The sequence below is a fragment of the Canis lupus genome, chromosome 10, assembly GCF_003254725.2.
Source record: "Canis lupus dingo isolate Sandy chromosome 10, ASM325472v2, whole genome shotgun sequence".
NCBI classification, from domain to species: Eukaryota; Metazoa; Chordata; class Mammalia; order Carnivora; family Canidae; genus Canis; species Canis lupus.
In genome coordinates this window covers 38,881,147-38,900,677 of record NC_064252.1, presented here as the reverse complement: position 1 = coordinate 38,900,677, position 19,531 = coordinate 38,881,147, and the positions used below count along the sequence as shown (strand labels likewise).

The following is a 19,531-nucleotide window of genomic DNA, read 5'->3' as shown; positions in this document are numbered from 1 at the left end:
TCCACGTGCCATACACTCACGGACTGCGGCTTCGGGGATGACCCCACTGAAAGCAGAAAGCACAGACCCCTAAGAACAGGACATGTGGTTTTCAGGGATCAGGCAAGCTAGAGGGGAAGTGTCACCTGCTGACGTGTTCCCCGTGTAACAAGGGCAGGAAGCACAGAGGCAGAGACACCGCCTCTGTTCAGAACCTCGGTGAGGCCCAGGGTCTCGGCACAGAAACAATTCCAAGGGCTGAGGTCCTGTACCTCATCTAACCTCGGGGCGGCCATGGCGTGCTCAGGGGGCCCCTCGAGACACTCACCACTGATGGGGTTGGTGCAGCCGGCGCACTTCTTGGCGTACAAGTCGCAGAAGCAGCTCAGGCAGTAGGCGAACTCATCCCGGGATGTGAAGCGCTGCCCCGACAGCGGCTTCTTGCAGGCGGTGCACACGAAGCACTCCCGGTGCCAGGGCTGCTCCCGGTACGTGACGCCCCCGGTGGTGATGGGCTGGAGGAGGCAAGAGGGCCAGGCTCAGTTTCCCGAGGCAGGGTGGCCTCTGGACGACGCCAGATCCCCGTCCGGAACACGTCCCGTGTTTGTTAAAAGTCACCGAGAAACGGCTTCCCCAAGCTGTCAGTCCCTTTGAGTCCCCATCTCCTCTCAGGGCCCTGCCGTGGACCCCGGCTTTCCCAGCCGTGACCTCGGCACCACAACGTGTGTCCTCGGCCCCTCGGGAGGTTGAGGCATCTGCAAGTGCAAGTGCCCGGTGGCAGCGTGCTTCCCCATGGTGCGGGGCGGGTGAAGACGGCGCCACGTCAGGGAGACCCGGAGGTGAATGCCAACCCTACTGCGAACCAGCCCTGAGCTGTGCACGGGTCACGCGTGACAATCCCCGTGCCTCCCTCCGGGTGCTAACCTGGAGAACCCCGCTTACAACTCAGTTCCTAGTGGTGGAAGGAGGAGGCCTGGCCCCCTGGGCCTGGTGCCCCCCGGGCCCGGGGAGCGGGGAGCCAGATGGGACAGAATTGGTCATCGATACCTCAACTTTATCGTGTTTCTCTTTTCATATATATACTTCAACAGTGGATGAAGGACGGTGAGTCTCAGCTCGATAGACCCGTCTGTCACCCCGCCCTGGCATCCAGCGCTGCCTCTAGTCCTTACAGAAAGCACAGCTCTGGCCCTCGAACAACATAGGTTTGAACCGCGCAGGTCCACTTGTACATGGGCTTCTTTCAATTAACCCAGTACCATACTGTCAATGCTTTTTTTCTTATAACTTTCTGAATTTTTTTTTTTTTGCTCTACTTACTTTATTGTAGGAATACAGTTTAGGATACGTATAACATACAACAGCTGTGTGCATCGATTATTTATGCCACCGGGAAGGCTTCTGGTCACCAGCAGGCTACTAGGTAAGTTTTTAGGGACTCAAAAGTTCTATGTGGTTTTTCAACTGTGCAGGGGGGTTGGTCCCTTTCAACTCTGTGTTGTTCAAAGGTCAACTATATAAAGGCCCTTACATACTACAGACATTATATCCATTTTACAAGTGAGTAAACTGAGACCCAGAGAAATTAAGGGACTTGCCTGAGAATTTGCTAGCTAAAGACAAAGCAGGTACTTGGATTCAGGAGTCTATCATATATTCTTTTCTTTTTATTTATTTATTTTTAATTTTTTTAGAATTTAAATTCAATTTGCCAACATAAAAAATATGGAACAGCTTCACAAATTTGCCTGTCATCCTTGTGCGGGAGCCACGCTAATCTTCTCTGTGTTGTTCCAATTTTAGTATATGTGCTGCCGAAGTGAGCACCGTATATTCTTTTCATTAAACTATAATGTATTAATGATCTTCCTATAAATTCCCGCCTTGGAACAGAATTTATGCAAAATACATTCAGTGGCAAGGTGTCTGTGTGGACAGAGAAGGTGGGTGTAGTAAGAGGTTTGCTCTACGTGGAATCCATACTCTTGTCCTCTCTGCACCCACATGCCCACCCGCACCCCGCATGGCCCAGCTGGGTCAGACATGCTCGTGGGTGTCACTGTCCCAGAGCAGCCCTCCCTAAACACCAGCTTGGCTCCCACTCCTCCGACTGGTTCAGCTGGCCCCTGTGTACGCTCTGTTACGACTGTTTTCCTCCAAATCACGCTTGTCGATAAGCACTTGAACGTTTGCCACCGAAGTGTGTTTCCCCCCAGGCCCTAGTAGCCCCTGAGCGCCTCCTGCGCTGCGGGAGGGTGGATGTTACTGGTGTGAATGCTTCCACCAGTCCTGATGAACACCCACAGGGCTGTGCTTCCCGGAGGATGCATTACCTTCACTTCTGCCACCGAACACAGTAGCAATAAGGTTGGGAGGAAAATAATGCAAGAAAAGCAAATGACGTGAACTTTCCGTGGATCTTGATGAGAAAGAGCAAACCAAACAAAAAGGGAGTGAGCAGAGAAGAAAGAGGCTTCCTGACATAAACACAGGAAGGAGCGATTCATCTAAGGAGGAAGCGAAAAAACAGCAGAAAAGTAATATAATCTTACGAGTAGAAGTTGGAAGATGTGGAATTTAAAATCGTAGTTTAAAAAATGAGACGGACACGAGGCCGAGGGAGACGAGAGAGCATGAAGGCGAGTGAGCAATACTCTGCCCTTTGGAAAGGCGCCAGCAGGTCGGGCATTCGAGGTCAGGCCGACCAGCAGAGGGAACAGCAGCCGGGCTCTTCCGCAGACGGAGGCCCAACAGCAGCGTCAGTGAACAGGCCGGAGCCAAACAGGCTCTGCGATCGCTCCCCAGCAGGCCCTGCCAGGGCAAAGGACGGCAGGCGTGGCGCTCCTTTTCTGTCTTTGACTAATGGCCGTGACAGCACGGCACGAGATGAGCGGGCTGGGTGCAACGAGTGACCTGTCCCCTGTCCCAGCCACAACTTTCCTTTGCTTCTCACGTCCCTCCCTCCCACGAGGTTCAGCAGCTCGTTTCTTGTCTACTGATGGAGGACAGTGTAACAGGAGCTCTGGGATAGTAAGTTTTCCTCCCCTTTAACGTCATGTCATGAATAGGAGCAAAAACTCGGCAGTGCTCTAGGAGGGAGGGCTACAGGCTCCCATCTCAGGTCCCAGTGGCCCTTGTGCGGTCAAAAGAAGGCCTGGGATGGGGGTCCTTCCAGTGGATAAAATGCACACGTGCACATGAGAATTTTGGGATGCGGGGCCGGACAGGTGAGACTCTTGTGCCATCCCAGTACCAAGGGTGTTGTCCCCGGGGAAAGGGGGCTGACAGCCAAGGCAAACAGACTGGAATACACGAGGTCCCGGGGGAGGTGAGAGCTACCTTTTTACACTGAACACACTGCAAGGCGTACTGTTTCTCATAGCAGGGCACACAGAAGTTCTGGTTGTCCTTAGGGATGAAGCTCTTGGTACCGATGGGCTGCTGGCAGCGGTGGCAGGTGAAGCAGGTCTCGTGCCAGCTGCTGTCTTTGTACTCCATCTTGCGGGTACCTGGCACAAGAGGGCAAGAAGACGGCAAAGAGCAGAGCTGACGACATGACAGGCCTGCACTCCCAGCGCCCCTCGTCAAGAACCTGCCACCACCTAGTTTTGTGACTGTGGCATCACTGTGGCTCTCAGAGGCTGGCCTCCAAACGGGACTGTTTGGGAGTGGGCAGGGATTGTGTATTTTTGGGGGTTCACTGCTGTACACCTTGCTCCCAGAACAGTCTCTGTGCATACTCGAGGTTTATTTGTCCAGCAGGGAGGTAATGAACGTTAGGTGGGAAAAGGATCTGTCACTCCATGTCTCAGTAGGCAAAGCAGAAAGAGCAAGCTGGCCTAGCTCAGACCAGTCCCAACGGAGTGGGACACAGCCCTGCAGCCAGTTAATGAGCACAGGATGAGGGACACCTGGGTGGCTCAGTGGTTGAGCATCTGCCTTTGGCTCAGGTTGGACCCCGGGATCCTGGGATCGAGTCCTGCACTGGGCTCCCTGCAGGAAGCCTGCTTCTGCTTCTCCCTCTGCTGCGTCTCTGCCTCCCTCTCTGTGTCTCTCATGAACATAAATAAAATCTTAAAAAAAAAAAAAAAAAAAAAAACACCGGATGGAAAGTGGTGGTGCTGTACACGAACCTAGAGTGTCAAGCCTGATCCCATGAGGAGCCTCCACACCGACCGATCACCTTATATGGCCCGAGGTGTAAACCAAGCTGCGGGGTCTCCATGCTCTCCCCGCTGCACTGAATGCAGCTGTTAAAAGCCACAAGTGATGCCCGGATGGCCAATTTAGCAATTTTCTGATTCTAATCTTGTGACATTGCATTTCCTTTCGAATAACTGTTGTCGTGTGCTATGTTTATGTGATTTCTTCAAGTAGATGAAGAAGTCCTAGAGAACGGAAATGCTGTTTGGTTCACCCCCACCCCCATCCCCACCCACCCTTGAACCCGCCCCTGAGCCGGAGTCACAGCAAATGCTCAGGATTTGTGGACATTTTCCAATACTTTTCCAAGAGAATAAAAGTATGTGTATTTTACAGAAAGAGGTGACAGATGTGTTCAAGACAGATGCGTATGCAAGCACGCTTTGCAGGCAGCAACAAGGTACATTTTGCGGGGAAAGGAGGGTAAGAAGTGAAAAAAAAGAAATGTGCTCTGAATACCTGAGCCAGCCGGGGAGGACGGGGGTGCTGTGGCTGCGCACAGTCTGTGCCGCCCCCGTTTTGCAGCTGGGCTTTTCCTGGAGCGCAGCCGCACCTGCTCACTTCCTTCAATGGTCTGCGGCTGCGTTCACACTACATTGGCAGGAAAGGGTTGCTGAGACAGACCCCGCGGCCTTCAAGGCCCCAGGTAGTGGCCTGTTTTTTTCTGGAAACATGTTAGGCAGCCCGGGGGCTCACTGGGCATCCAGGGGCTGTGGCATGAAGGACACACCAGTTAGACTTCAAAGCAGGATCCGGGGTGGTTATTAGGCAGCGAGCAGGGGCTCCCACTTTGGTCCAGGGTGGCCGCAAGCTGGCATCACGCGGGCGGTGAGATGCGAGCATCTGGAAACTCCCATCCAAAGCTAATATGGCCAAAATGACAGGCTGAGGGCTGCATGCGGACTGCCTGCAAGGTTGACGTGACAGGGGGATCTCCATCTCTGAAGAAATTAGGAGATGTGCGGAGAATTGCTGCAAGATTATCTTATTCAAGGTCATTTTCGGGTTAATGTGTCAGCTTCCTGTACGTCCAAGACAGGACATGTGGCACCACCTCCCATAAGTACATAAAACACTCAGGGTGAGTGTAGGTGCTGCAAGGTGGGGAGGCGTGTGAGGAAATTCAAGGTGGGGCACCTGATGGTCTTCGTGGGCTCCCTGAAACCTTATACTAGGAGAATAGACCGAGCACCCGAACTTCGGATAAAAGTAGTGGGAGAATTGGGATCTACATCTGGAATGATTCTGCCTCCAGGGGTTCATCCTTCCACGTGTATTTTTGCCACTGGCTCTTTTAATCTCTGGCCTTCTGCTCATAGAGCAGCTCAAATAGCCAAAGGATCCTGTCAGCGAACACAGGGCAACAGCTTGCTCCCTGAAGACCACACGCAGGCTGGGATCCAGTGCGTTCCCGGTGTGCGGGAGTCGCCCTCTAACAGCCAGGCCAGGGTCAGAGGCCTGCCTGGTCTCTGGTGGGGAGCCCAGGGGCACCTGCAGCCCACAGGGTGGGGGGCGCCTGTGAGCCGCACCGTTAGCCGCAGCTGCTCGGGCTGCCTCGTGTGCCGGACGCACTGCCAGCAGGTGGCAGCAAGGGGCCTTCTAACCACCGTGGCTTCTCCCGCAGGTGGATTGGGGTCCTGAGGAAGGGGTGTCTCTTTCTGATTGAAAGGAACAAGTGAGGATCCTGAAAGGTGGTGAAGGGCCAGTGCCTGGGAGGCTGCTCGGAGGAAGCAGTGCATCTGCACGACTGCTCTGCAGGCGGAGGCCGCCTTGCAGCTGAGCAGCTGCGGAGCGGGGGCGTCAGGCTGGGGGCATCGGGGGCATCGGGGCCAGTGGACTCCTGGTTTCCTGACTACTTCGGGGGCGGGACCTGTGTCAGGTAGGGGGCCAAGGGGCGCGTTTGTCAGCCAGGACCAGCCTCCTGTTCTAAAACCCTAAATGCACTGTCAGAGCTACTCGGATGAACCGCGCTCCCATTCATCTGGATTTAGTTGTAGCACGTTCAAAAATCAGACCACAGAAAGGAAGTACATGCTAGGATTTAGCACTTTTTTTTCTTTCCCTTCCCTTTCTTCTTTCCCATCCCTCCCCTGGCCCTCTCCTCTCTCTCTCTTTCTCAGTCTGTCTCACCAAGCTTCTTCTGGACACTCAGCCTCTGGCGCTGAGCCCATGTCCTCCGCCACAAGTGTCCTTTTGGGACGCCTCTACCAGGTGAAACCCAGCTCACCCTTTGATGCTCTAGTGTGACCTCCCCGGGGCCCCTTCCCATGCTGGCCTGGAAGAGCCCGGCTGCCCTAGTGACATCTCGGTGAGGGGCACTGACCTGTGCAGTCAGAGCCGGAGAGCAGGGAGGCTGAAACCCAAACCTGGCAGTTTCTAGATTTGCCCTGAGGACTGACAGTTTGGGGAAGGAGCCCCAAAGCGAGAGGGAAGCCGGGACAGACACTATGGTGGGCCGAGGACACTGGCAGGACTGCTTGAGAATTTAAAGTGACTCCGAGTGGCAGGCGTGGGGGCGGGGAGACCAAGGGTCCCCCTCGCTGCAAGGGGCTAGGGCCGCCTGCTCCTGCGCAGCCAAGCAGGGACCCCTGCCCCCGGTACCGGCCCTGCGCCCAACGCACATGGACTATGCCAAGGCCCTGAATCGGAGAGGAGGCCGATGCTGCTGTTTTGCCTTCCTTCTAGCCGGGCGGTAAGCACCCCATTCCGGGCAGTTTTCTCCTGCGTGTCCTCTGTCCCTCCACCTTCTGCATTAGCCACCGCTGCCCAGGTGGCAGGAAGTCAGTGGTCGTCCACACCTGCGGGCTCCAGGCCGCCCTCCGATCTGGCCGACAGGGAGATCAGAGCTCTGAGGCCAGAGCCCCGCACAAGGTCCTGATCCAGGCTGACCACAGCCGGGGGCACGCCACTGAAACTTCTGCTCTCTTCGCTGGGAGACAAGACCAGGTGCACCTTCAGGTCATTTTAGCGTGTCAATGCCTTCACAATTCCCTGTCGTGGGACGGAGCTGCCTCTCAGTGCAAGTGCCTGAGCTGGGTCGGGGAGGGGGGTTCTCTAGCACCCACACAGTGCACTATCCTAACGGTAAACTCCCTAGGCTGTCTGAAGGGTCCGTGGCCAGCCGTAGGTGCCAGGTGTCCGTGTGACCTCACACGGCACCCTAAGCCCTGGTGCGGCAGGAGCCTGTCCCCGTCAGGCCAGCAGGAGTTCTGCTGAGGAGGAGCAAACAAGCAAGCAAAGCAAAGCAAACAAATGGTGCGCATGATGAACAAGAAGAACGTGGGACCCCAGAGCCCGCTGTAGGGGAGCAGGAGTCTCCGCAGCTGGGGCAGGGGCGGGCAGCGGGGTGGGGAAGGGGATGGCGACAGTCCACTCGCTGTCAGGCAGAATGGAAACTTCCATGGGCTCTTGTCACGAACACTCAGTAAAGATTTCATTTGTTTCTCATTAAATTTCGTGGTTGCCACCGTGCCGGGACCGCTGTCTCCATGTGTGACCCCCTGTGGGACAGGAGTTCCCTGTGGGTCGGCCCAGCCTTATGTGGGCTTCGGTCTTCATTTCACAGCCCCCATGCTGGGCCCTGCTCCCACATCTGCTGTGCTGACGCAGCTCTGGAAGCAGCCTTGCTCTGGGGGTTTTGTTCCTTCTAATAGCACGGAGTCAAGTTATTTTTAAGATGTATTAACCAGAGAAATGTAGCAGCCATAAGAAACCATCTCACCAAAGGCCTGATTATGCCCTTGCCTTTTTTTAAAATGTATTCCTTCTTATCCGATCTGTCTCCCTAAAATAACACTTTCCGCACGTCAGTCTCTCGCTCACTCTTCAGTAGCTCTTTGTTGCCAAAAACAAAGCAAACCAAAAATAAAAAGGAAAACTGCGCCACAGCAAGCAGTCTTCCACCGAAGAGTCTGGCTCTAAATGAACGTGGGGGCCCTAATTCCCATCACATGTCAGAGTGAACCCAGCTCCTGTGTGATATCCTGTGACTCAGCAGGCTACTGGGGTTTTTGAAAATTAACAATCTGTTGATGCAACCAACTCAAAACCTTTGACCTCCATTCATCGGACACATCTTATCACAGCATTAATGAACATGGTGAATTTTTAAAAATTACTTCTAAGGGACCTTTGTGTTTACTTCTATTTATTAAGGCACAGACCTCAACTCCTTTTTTTTTTTTTAAGATTTGATTTATTTATTTGAGTCAGAGAGCAAGAGAGCACAAGCAGGGGCAGAGGCAGAGGGAGAAGCAGACTCCCCCATGACCAGGGAGCCCAGTGCGGGGCTAGATCCCAGGACCCTGGGATCACGATCTCAGTTAAAGGCAGATGCTTAACCAACTGAGACACCCAGCGGCCCCTTATCTAATTTTTTTAGAGACAGAGAGAGCCCATGCGCCCACACAAGCAGCAGAGGGGCAGAGGGAGAGGGGAGAGAGAGAGAGAATCTCAAGCAGCGTGCAGAGACACACGGGGCTGAAATCATGACCTGAGCCAAAATTAAAAGTTGGACACTTAATCAACTGAGCCACCCAGGTACTCCTAGACCTCAGCTCCTCTAAAACTACACTTGAGAGTTTCACACATACAGCATCTCTTTTAAGAACCTCAACCAACAAACCCAACCTCAAGTTAAGTGATTGTTGTTGAAATGAATTAGGCTTCTAAACATGACGAATCATAAAACACCTTGAACGTCACAACAGGGGATAAATTAAGAAAATTCCAATTTGAAACCATGAGCCTAAATCACATATTCAGTTATACACTTTAATTTCCTCTTTAGACCACATTTTTTGGAAACTTCACACCTACTTTATCAGATTGAATACATTATGGTGGGTTAGAATTTTTTTTTTTTTTTTTTTTTTTTTACCTCTGCCATTAATCCTAAACTTCCCTGGGATAAAAGATGCATACCCGCTTCAGAGGCTGTCTTGAGGGTGGGCACACCCCAGGCAATGTGGGTGCAAGGGACAGCTGGCTGGAGATTCTCAGCAGGATTGGCACCCCTCCTGCCACCCTAAGCCTGATTTAAGAGAAGCTCTGCCAACAGGAGGCCTCAGGGCTACATCTCTCCAAAACTTCCATGGCTCACGGCAGGCTGGGTCCCCAGCCAGTGAGCACCTCCACTTGACTGGATTCCAGGGGCCTAGCCACTGCTTCACGCTAGTCCTTCCATGGGGGTACATCTCCAGCAGACATTCAGAGCACAGAGCTCTCTCCTGGGTTCCTGGGACTCCCTGGTAGGGATGCCAGGTTCAAGATGGCCCAAATGGGGGGCACCTAGATGACTCGGTGGTTGAGCATCTGTCTTTAGCTCAGGACGTGATCCCGGGGTCCTGGGATTGAGTCCCTCATGGGGCTCCCTGCAGGAGCCTGCTTCTCCTTCTCCCTCTGCCTGTGTCTCTGCCTCTCTCTCTCTCTCTGTGTGTCTCATGAATAAATAAGTAAAAGTTTTTTAAAAAGATGTCCCAAATGGGTCAGATACTAAAAAATTACCTACAACTCAGACTGAACCAGGAATCTGTATTTTTCTTTGCTGATCCCACCAAATCTACCCTCTGGTAACATTTACCGGTCATGCAGATGACACCACAGGTGGCATGTGGCTTGTGAGCTAGCCCCAGCCGACAGGTGTGCCTTTCACTCACCCAGGGTCCACATCTCAGGCTCTTCCCTTGGTGGCTACTCTCCTTCTGTATGTGACTATCAAGACTTTTTTGGTTCTGTATTTAAGAATTCTATACATTGAAGGTTTTAAGATAAAAGCTTCCTCTGTTCCACAAAGCAAAGGAACATTCCCCAAGAAACGGTACACAGTCCCATCCTCCTCATAACAGACAAGTCACCTTATTACTCTTCTTAACCCTTGACCCAGCTGTGATCAAGTCTGAGTCTACTGAGAACGAACGTCTGTTGAGCATGCGGGGAGGACAGAGGATGGGGTATGCCTCTCGACTCACTACTCCATGAGCACCCAGCAACCAGGCCAGCGCCTGGCACACAGCAGGGCACAATGCTCTTGTGGACGAAGTCAGCAACGGTAAGGCAAGAAAAGTGCAAGCACGCTCTGCGGCATCGCGAGGGTGAAGGGCGTGCTCCTGACCTGGCATGATGGTCTTCTTGCATTCCTGGCACTTGGAGGAGTACTCATGGGAGTAGCAGTCCGTGCAGAGCAGCTGGTCCTCCTTGGCAGCGAAGGGCTTGTCCACAAGGGAGCTCTTGCACCGCGAGCAGTGGAAACAGGCCTCATGCCAGTGTCGGTCCTTGTAGGACAAGTCCTGCAGACCCAGAGCATGTGACACAATGAGAGGTCAGGGGGTCTGGGCTGCTCTGCCCCAACCACAGCCTGGGAGAGCCATTCACATCCCGGGGCAGACGGGGAGTGAAGAGGGGCAGATGTCTGTACATGTTCCTGGCCCATGTCCTTGCTGGTGAAACCAGGAGAGCAGGGCTACTTTCCTCCTGTTGCATTTCAGGGCAACTGTGTGTGTGTGTGTATGTGCACGTGTGCGCAGGGTGTGTCTGTGTGTGAGAAAGAGATGCTTTCCCAAAACACATGGATTTCCCTTATATATCGTCTGCAGGGAAGAGGAGCAGAGAGCATAGAATTCATCACTGCTTCTCACTGACAACTAGTGAGACACAGCATAGCCCTTAGCTCTGAGGGAGCTCAGCAAAATCACATGTGACAGCGGGATCACAGGGACATGGGACAGAGATGTGGGCCTGCGTGTGATGGTGGGATGACAGGGACACCGGATGGGATAGAGAAGCCCGGGTACAGGGAATTTCAGAGAAGCAGCCACAAGGACAGGGCCCTGGTTTCACTTGGAGGGAAGGGGGACAGAGAGATGTCTGGTGCAGGTGCCACCAGCTGAGTGTGGATGATCAGTGGACAGTGGGACATGGGCAGAGGGGGTTAGAGAGGGGCTTTCAGGCAGAGACAGTTCATAAGCATAGCAGAGGCGAGATAGAGGTGGGCAGGGGGGCCCTTTTAATTCTGCACAGAGGTTAAGATGCTCCTGAAGGCACTGGAGAGGGGATGAACCATTTAAATAAGAGGGGAAACCGTTTAAATGAGAGGGTGCTCCACTGGTTATTTGGACAAATGAAACAAAGTATAAACTGCTATAATTTGAGTCGACGGCCAAATAGGCAAACTCATTATAAATTGTGAAGCCCGTATTTCTCCAGGAAGAAATCATAATTTTTCTTTTCCAGGGACACCAGTCAATGCTGCTCATTGCCAGGTGGTGAGCTCAGGCACCATGCATCCCTGCAAGGTAAATATTATTGCAGAAGCTCAGAGCAGCTATGTGAGCAGACCTCACAGTCACACAGCAGAGCCAAGCACGGTTCAAGCTCATGTCCCTCTGATTCGAAAGCTATTTGCAGTGAACCATCCCAGGTAAACTCCTGGTAGAGCCTGTGTTACTCTTTGCTTTCTTTGATGAGATCCGTATGTATCCACTGAAAACATCCACAAATAATGCCATATTTTGTACACAAATGAATACAGCTCAGCACTGCCTTTGTTGAGATTTTGAATAACGTCGAACAAGCCATTACAGCCCTGTCCACTACGAATGGGAGTTAGCCTAATTTAAGAAGAGTCAGGAGTTTTTAATCATTATCACTGTGCAAATGCTGACTATGGAATAAATGCATTTAACGTTTTGTTGTTGTTGTTGTTGTTGTTGTTATGGAAAACAGTATTGGCAGTTCCTCAAAAAAATAAAAAATAGGATTACCATGTGATACAGCAATTCCACATCTGGGTATATGCATAAAGAATCAAAAACAGGAATTTGTAGACCTGTATCCATAGCAGCATTATCCCCTGTCACCAGAAAGTGGAAGCCACTCAAGAGTCCATCAACAGATGCATGAAGAAGAAAAATGTGGTTCATTTGCACCAGGGACTATTATTTAGCCTCAAAAAGGAAATTCTGATGCATGCTACAACACAGAGGAGCCCTGAGGACATTATGCTCAGCAAATAAGCCAGATGCCAAAGGGCAAATACGATTCCACTTAGATAATGTCCCCAATAGTCAAATGCAGGGACAGGACGTAGTGTTTCACGGGGACACAGTTTCAAATTTTCCAAGATGAAGAGTCCTGGACGTTGGCCGCACACACGAATGCATGAGGGCAGAGGGGAGGCAGTCCCAGGCCCAGCGCTCGCGTGAGCTCTGCCCAGGGCATCAGCCTCAATGGCCGGGCCACACAGCTTGTTAGTGAAACAAGAGGGAAAGGAAATACGGGTTCAAGGAAACTTGCCTTTCAGGGCTGATCTTCAAAAAACTGAGGGAGGAACCTCTCTGTGAAACGTGACAACAAAGCCACCAGATGCCCCCCACAGTCTCCTCCCTGCTGAGGGAGCCCCCAGACAGGAGGAAAGAGCAGCGGAGGGGCCGATGTGCATGGACAGTCCTGGAAAAGTTTGTTTAAATGCTCCCATGGGTCAGGAGCACTGCAGAAACCCATTTTACACACAGTTAACCTGAAAACACAGCAGCTACAGGTTAAGCCGATGTGCCAGCAGACCTTAGGCCCTAGAAGGCGCTCCTTCCTGCTTGGGATATCATCCATGCAACTTGACTGGACTTGGGCATCAACACAAGGCTTCTAGACTTTCCAAAGCCCAGGTCCCGGCCTATCACACCTCTGCACCCCGGCCCATGCCATACTTTGCCTTGGGAGGCCCTTTGCCTCCTCTTCAACGAGCAGAATCCAGCTCAGCTGCGAGGCCCAGCTGGCAGGCCACCTGCTCTGGGAGCTGCCCCGACCAGAGGGAAGTCGTGCACCGCCCCCACCTACCACACCACGGCAGCGAGCCATGTCAACATCTTTCTCCAAACCCTGCATGGAAGCCCTTATCTAAGTCATTACGCTACCAGGCTTCCCTGTAAGTCTCTTTCTGCGTGCTCTCTTTGGAAGTTGGGTGAAGCTAATAAATTTATGTCACAGCTTCCTCTTGGACTCACTTCTTAAGAAAGCCCACAATGCATAGGAAGTGAGAAAAGACTTTATGGCAAGAGAAAGGTAATGAGACACCGCCAGCTTCGCTTTCTGAGGGCACACTGAGGCTTCTGGCCAAGATGACATTAGTCTCGGCATGGGGAAAGATTTTTGGCACAGGATTCCCCGGAGCCGAGCGATGGGCTGGAACCTACCACCCAAGGGCCCAGAAGCTGTTACAATGGACCACACCTGTGTGTCTGGACCCGCGCTTCATGTCACACCCTGAGTCCTTCTCTCAAAGTCTTGGCACCTGGAGGCCCTCTCCTTTCTTGCACCTGCAGCTCCAAAAAGATGGTTAGTTTTCGTTCTTAGGACCGACCTAGTGCATCCAGCTTGATTCTGTTACGAATCAAGTACACCGTGAAGTCCCCAAAGGGCACGGTTTAGATGCTGGAGGTACAAGGTTAAGAGGTACAGACTCACTGACTTTGAAGAACATCAAAATGTCCTGGAACTATCATAGTTTTAAAGTCCTTTAGAGAGGGTGAAAGAAAAGGAAAGGGGTGGGGGGAGAGAGAGAGAGAAAAGAAAGAAACAAAGAAAGGAAAGGAAAAAAAGAAAGAAAAGAAAGAAAAGAAGAAGAAAAGAAAAGAAAAGAAAAGAAAAGAAAAGAAAAGAAAAGAAAGAAAAGAAAAGAAAAGAAAAGAAAAGAAAAGAAAAGCAGGAAGAAAGATCTTTTACACGTCCCAGAAAAAATACCAAGGCTAATTTTGTGCTTACGGAAATGTCACAAAGTGCAGTAAAATGTTGATAAACAATGTAAGATTAGGCCCAAACGCTTCCTTTCAGATTTCATATTTTTCCACTTCAGAATCATTCCTAATATGGGAAGCATTCGTTGCCTGGCTCTGGAACTTGCCCTGATTGAGACACCAGCTGAACCAGGGGACCGGCAGGTGGCCAGGCAGGACAGTGGCCCCTCCGCTGGCCCAAGGTGGCCCCAGGCAACAGGGTCGCTCCAAACCCAGGCTACTGCTGGCAACACCCCTCCCTCACCCCCTTCTGCCTGGATGGGGCGGGGGGGGCGGGTTCAGACGAGGTTTTCCCAAACCCATCCTGCCTTAAATCCACACGATTTCACTTGACAGATTCTCAGAGTCCTTCACGCTCTGCACTTTGGAAAGATGTCCTTTGAGACTGTCAGGGCATCACATTTCTAACTGCGTGTACCTCCAAATACTTAAGAACGAAGGTCCTGGAGCACAGACGGTGGCAGAAAGGACAGCACTGGCTCTGCGTGGCCGTCGCAGGGGTCCCGGCCGTGGTGGCGAACTTAGTTCCCGTGACAGTTGTGAGGCGGGCAGCCCGTTTTCAGATGTGGACACGGAGGCTCCTGGGCGACCTAAGTCCCCACACGTACACTGGCTGCAGGGAACCCAGGCACGGAGGCTCGAGGCCCCCGGGGGGGACGTCACCGCCGAACGTGGCGTGCCTTTGGTGGCCTGCCTGCCAGGGGCCCCTCTGGTTTCTCGGGGCCTGAGAGGTTCCCCACCTGGTCAGCCTCGTTCCCGGCTCTGAGGATCCTGCTTCGTTCATTTCCCCTTAGAAACAGATTTTTCGGGATCCCTGGGTGGCGCAGTGGTTTGGCGCCTGCCTTTGGCCCAGGGCGCGATCCTGGAGGCCTGGGATCGAGTCCCACGTCGGGCTCCTGGTGCATGGAGCCTGCTTCTCCCTCTGCCTATGTCTCTGCCTCTCTCTCTCTCTCTCTCTCTCTGACTATCATAAATAAATAAAAATTAAAAAAAATATTTAAAAAAGAAAAGAAAGAAACAGATTTTTCCCTGACGGGAGGATCTCTAAATAAATCAGCATAGTTTCACCGCTCATGACAACCTTTGCGGACAAATTACATGGAAACTCTAAAAAGATGATTCACTCACCAAGCACTTAAAAATCACCTCAACAAATAAAAAAGTGCTGCGTGTGGGAGTTGGACGGTGAGGACGTGTCTGGAACGTGTCTGGAATAGTAGCCTTTCCCACAAAGGCCCAGGAGGGCGGGCGGGGGGAGGCCTGAGTCCTGCTCCAGGGTGGGAAGAACGGGCGTTTCCAATCTGACCTCATGCCTCCTACACCAGCCGTGGTCAGGAGCCTTCTGGAAGCATGGCAGAGACATCGAGATTTCATGTGGACAGGTAAGAGCCTCCGCCTCCCGGTTCAGCTGCCTGGCTGCTTTCTGCCCAAGGACCCCAGAGACTTTCTGATCCTTGAAAGCTTTCCAGATGTTCGCTGAGAAACAGTTTGGTGGGTGGACTTGCGCCAAATTGATTATCAGTTTGGTGTTTCCCACCTAATTACTCAGAAGCTAGAAAGTGTGTTCTAGAAACAAACTGAGCTAGCCATGTGGCCCAGAGGTTGTTCAAGTCCCTGATTTGTGAAGTGCCCAGCACTGGCAGCTGTCTCTAGAGTTACGGGCCCCACCTACGTTTTCCTTAGTTTCTTGATTTTTTGAAGCTCCGAATCTAAGGAGATCCATCCAAAAATATCTGTAATCAGGCCAAAAAACTTTTTTTGCTAGTATCCACAGATGTCCAAGAAAAATGTCAGGAACAGGGTAACGTTAGAGGATCATGAAATTTTGTTTGCATTACCCGCTCTCACCTATTCCCCTGGTCCTGAAGTGAATGATTTCTCTCCTTGGAGAGCACACCATTTCCTCAGAGCAACTAAACATAAATAGCAAATACATCTGAGAAACAGAAACGTTTTCAAACGTATGGGAGCTAACTACAGAGACAGGTCCTGAAATCTCATCTATATCACATAAAAGTCACTCAACACCCATCGGTGTGCCAGTGTTTCAAATCTATATACACGTGCAAGTGTGTCCTTCAGAGGAGGAGGTGAGTGGGGCTCCAGGTGACTCTGCTGTTTTAAGAAAAGGGAAGAGCCCCCACATCTGTGAGCTCAGTGGCTCTATCAAGCCAGGACTTTCGGGTCTACTTCCTGAAATAACAGGAATGTTTTTCCTATCATTGCTTCCTCCACAAAGTCAACTACATAATTACTTCTGAAAGTCAAGCAAACAATTCCAAATATTCAAGAGCCCCAAATAGCCAAGTCAAACTTCAAGTAGGCATCCTTTTTCCTTCCAAAATGTAGACAACCACACGGCGGAACTCCATGTATTGTAAACCGTGAATCTGGGTTGAAAAGTTCAGCATGATTAACTCCTGGCTTTGCAGCAGTCTTGTTGATTTTGGCCCCATTTGGGGGATTCTTGTTTATCTGTGCATCAAGTATGTGCCGAAGGGAAACTAGTTTTAAGGGTCTTTGCACTAAATCATGTTGGAGAACTGAGAGGGGACTTTTGTTTTGTTTTTACTTTAGCCCCCGGTCAAGGATGACTAGTCCCAAATATCCAAAACGTTTCCTCTAAACCAGAGTTGTTTTCTGTCAAAATATCTGGACCTCTCACCTACTTAAGCCTATTAAATTTTTATAAATGAATTATTTTTTTCTCTCTCTCTTAGTTCTTCCTCCTACTGGACATTTTTATTGATGTTTCTACTCTGGAAATGGATCGAGAGAGAGAGGGCGAAGCTTCCAGAGGGTGCGTGGAGGGACTGCATTGCAGGAAGAGTAATGAGTAAGTAGTCAGATGGAGTTTACAAAACCATGAGCTGCTATTTGGGGTGCTGGGGCTTCGTAGCCACATGCTGTAGTAACCCCACCAAGTTGGCACCTGTTTTATCTGCATTTCATAAAGGGGAAGACAGGCACAGAAGGGTCAAGAAATCAGCCCAAGCTCACACAGATAGTTAGAGCCAGGACTGGAACTGGGCAGTTTATGTTTATGTCTGGCCTGGTCAATAAAGAATAAAGCCTTCTAAGAACCCACGAGGTTCTTAGAACCTAGCTTTTCAGACTAGCAAGATCAGCCACTTTTTTGCTCACAGCAGCCCACCCTCTGCACATTTTGAAGTTTACGCAGGACTTCTGCTGTTTGGTTTCTTTTGTGCAGGGCTCCCCTGTCCCTAGCCAGAAGTTACGTGGCTGTGGCCTGGTTTCAAGTGGCCCAGGCTGCAGAGCCTTCATCTCTGTTGGAGCAAAGGCTTCTCTCCACACAGGATGGGAGCTGTTTCCCAACTGTCACCAAATACCCAGCAGCAGAAAGTGATGGTGCGGCCCTCTGCTTCCTGCCTTTCCTGGGAATGACATGCTAGAGGACAGAAACGTCAGGAACGTGCACTGGCTCGGCTGGAGCTGCCCAGCTGCAGACCCAGCCTGACCCAATCAGGCAGCAGCTACGTCCTGACGTTCATGACCATGGAGGAGAGGGGCCCTTGTGGGGTTCAAGGGGGGAGAGCAGAAAAGAGACACCAAGATGCCACGAATGACCCTGAAGTCCATGAAGATGGGGATTCCTTGGGAGCTCCCCAAGTGCCCCCATTCTGTACCAGTTCTGTGGCTCCAAGGAGGACAATCACTTAAAGTCCTGTCAAGTGGGTTTTAGCAACTGATAAGCAGGTGAAGCTATCAGAGATCCCAGCCACCAGGGGGGGACCTCCAGGGGCAATTCTCTGTGGTCCAGGCTGGATGCACGGCACAGAGCCCTCTGCATTCTGCCCCGGATGAGCCAGGTGAGTTAGGCGTGGGCACAGACCAGCCGCAGGGAGGAGGTTTGGAAAGGCTGCCTGGAGGGAACGAGCCCATCAGAGGGGGCTCAAGAGACAGAATTTCAATAGGCACTAAGGTTCAGAGCTCCAGCACGAACCACATAGAAGCCCATGGTTTCTGGGGAGCTTCAAGGGATCCAAGAGTAGTGTGGGCGCTGCCGGGGACTGGGGAGACCCAGGGGTACCTTGCAGTCACAGCCGATGGGCTTCCCACACTCCTCGCAAGTGCTGGCATAGAGGGCCTCAAAGCATGCCACGCAGTAGGGGCTCTCCTCCCTCAGGATGTACTTCTTGCCAAAGAGGGATTTTTCGCAATGGTGACAGTCAAAGCGCTCGGTCATGGTGACTCCTGGCCCTTCAGCAACCTATCAGAAAGGAGAGAGTACAGGTCCCTGTGAGCACACTCACGATGCAGTCCTGCTGTCTCTTGTCATCTTTGACCAAGGGATGGGATCCCCTCCGGGTAAAGAACTGAAACTCAGCCTTTCAACAGTTGCGATTTTCAGTGATACACACACACACACACACACACACACACACACACACAGCCTGGGGGCAGTTCTGTTGTTTGAACGCATTCCACTTCCTTAAAAGTCCCCACCATTGTTGATAGTGTCACAAAAAGCTATGTCAACTTTGGACACAGGGAGAGCCAGCATCAGAGCTCTCACCCTGGCAAGGCTGGCTGTGTGCTTCAAACGTGCAACGCGGCCTTACATCCTCCCTTTCTCCCTACCCCCAAAATAGAAAGGTCGGGATAGAAACAATATGTTCATTTCTATAAAAGTATTTTCCATGAGCTCCCCTTTCTAATGCATAAATTTTGAAGAGTAAGAAACCACAGTGTCCAGAGGGAGGGGGGATGGGAGCTGATAAACCGGAGATGCCAAAGGACCATTACCCTTAACCGTGATGTGGCACTGGGAAGCACAACCTGTCATTGCACTAGAAAAACTATCATGTGTTCCGGGGGGCGAGTCACTTCTCCCCTATGAAAAGGTTACCCTTGGGCTGCCCAGGTATCCAGACAGCAGGGTAAAGGGGGAGGCTGGCTTCCAAGAACAGAGATGATCACACCGTGGGAAATGCAGTCAGTGGCTCTCCAGACAATACCTTGAGACTTTCAGAGAGGAACAGGAATGCAGCTCCGTGCCAGTCACCCTGCATTTTTTTCCAGGGTGAGCAGAGAGTGTGCAGGGGCAGAGGGGGGACAAGACCGGGCAGAGGGAGGGGGGAGGAGCTTCTCAAGCCACTGTGGGCAAGCGTGGTGCAGAGATGTGCTCCTGGGCATTAAAAACACAGACTCAGTCGCCTTTAGGAATATTTTCCCATGTGGCAGTATTTCACTGGCTAAAAGTAAAAAGTTTTACAAATTGTTACCTAGGCAGACTGACTATGTAACTCTGAGCCACGTTTCGAGAACTCTAATTACGCTTGGTTCGATGTCCAGTGCTTTGAACCATCGAAGAGTGAAATTCCAGAAAAGCCTGTGGTGCAAATCAAATATTGCTGCCTGGTTTATAATAACAGTAAATTTGATCGTGTTTATTAATTTCGTGCTCTTGTGTATACATGGTCCTGACAACGGTAAGCAAAGAAAGAAATATCCTTCAAGCATCCATGCTTGGTGATTTCTGTGTTTATAGAACTTTTTTTTCCAAGAGTATTAAACATGCAGCTGGACCCATGTGGCAG

General features: G+C 51.4%; 1 protein-coding gene and 1 non-coding gene across 12 annotated transcripts in view; both read right to left on the bottom strand.

Moving 5' to 3' along the window:
• Positions 1–19,531, bottom strand: part of FHL2 (four and a half LIM domains 2) — a 67,551-nt gene that overhangs the window by 3,947 nt on the left and 44,073 nt on the right. For 10 of the 11 annotated variants that reach the window (XM_049115388.1, XM_035721709.2, XM_049115389.1 and 7 more), the window contains exons 2-5: positions 18,022–18,201; positions 10,295–10,469; positions 3,319–3,488; positions 308–494 (exon numbers count right to left, since the gene is read on the bottom strand). In XM_049115388.1, the coding sequence (XP_048971345.1) occupies positions 308–494; positions 3,319–3,488; positions 10,295–10,469; positions 18,022–18,177 (688 nt within the window). In that variant the 5' untranslated portion in view covers positions 18,178–18,201. Of the gene's footprint in view, positions 1–307; positions 495–3,318; positions 3,489–4,641; positions 5,210–10,294; positions 10,470–18,021; positions 18,202–19,531 lie in introns of those variants that run through there. The other variant, XM_049115390.1, reaches the window with a different exon arrangement.
• LOC112675781 (U6 spliceosomal RNA) lies at positions 1,699–1,806 on the bottom strand. The gene has a single exon (XR_003146058.1). It is a non-coding gene; the product is annotated as a U6 spliceosomal RNA (small nuclear RNA).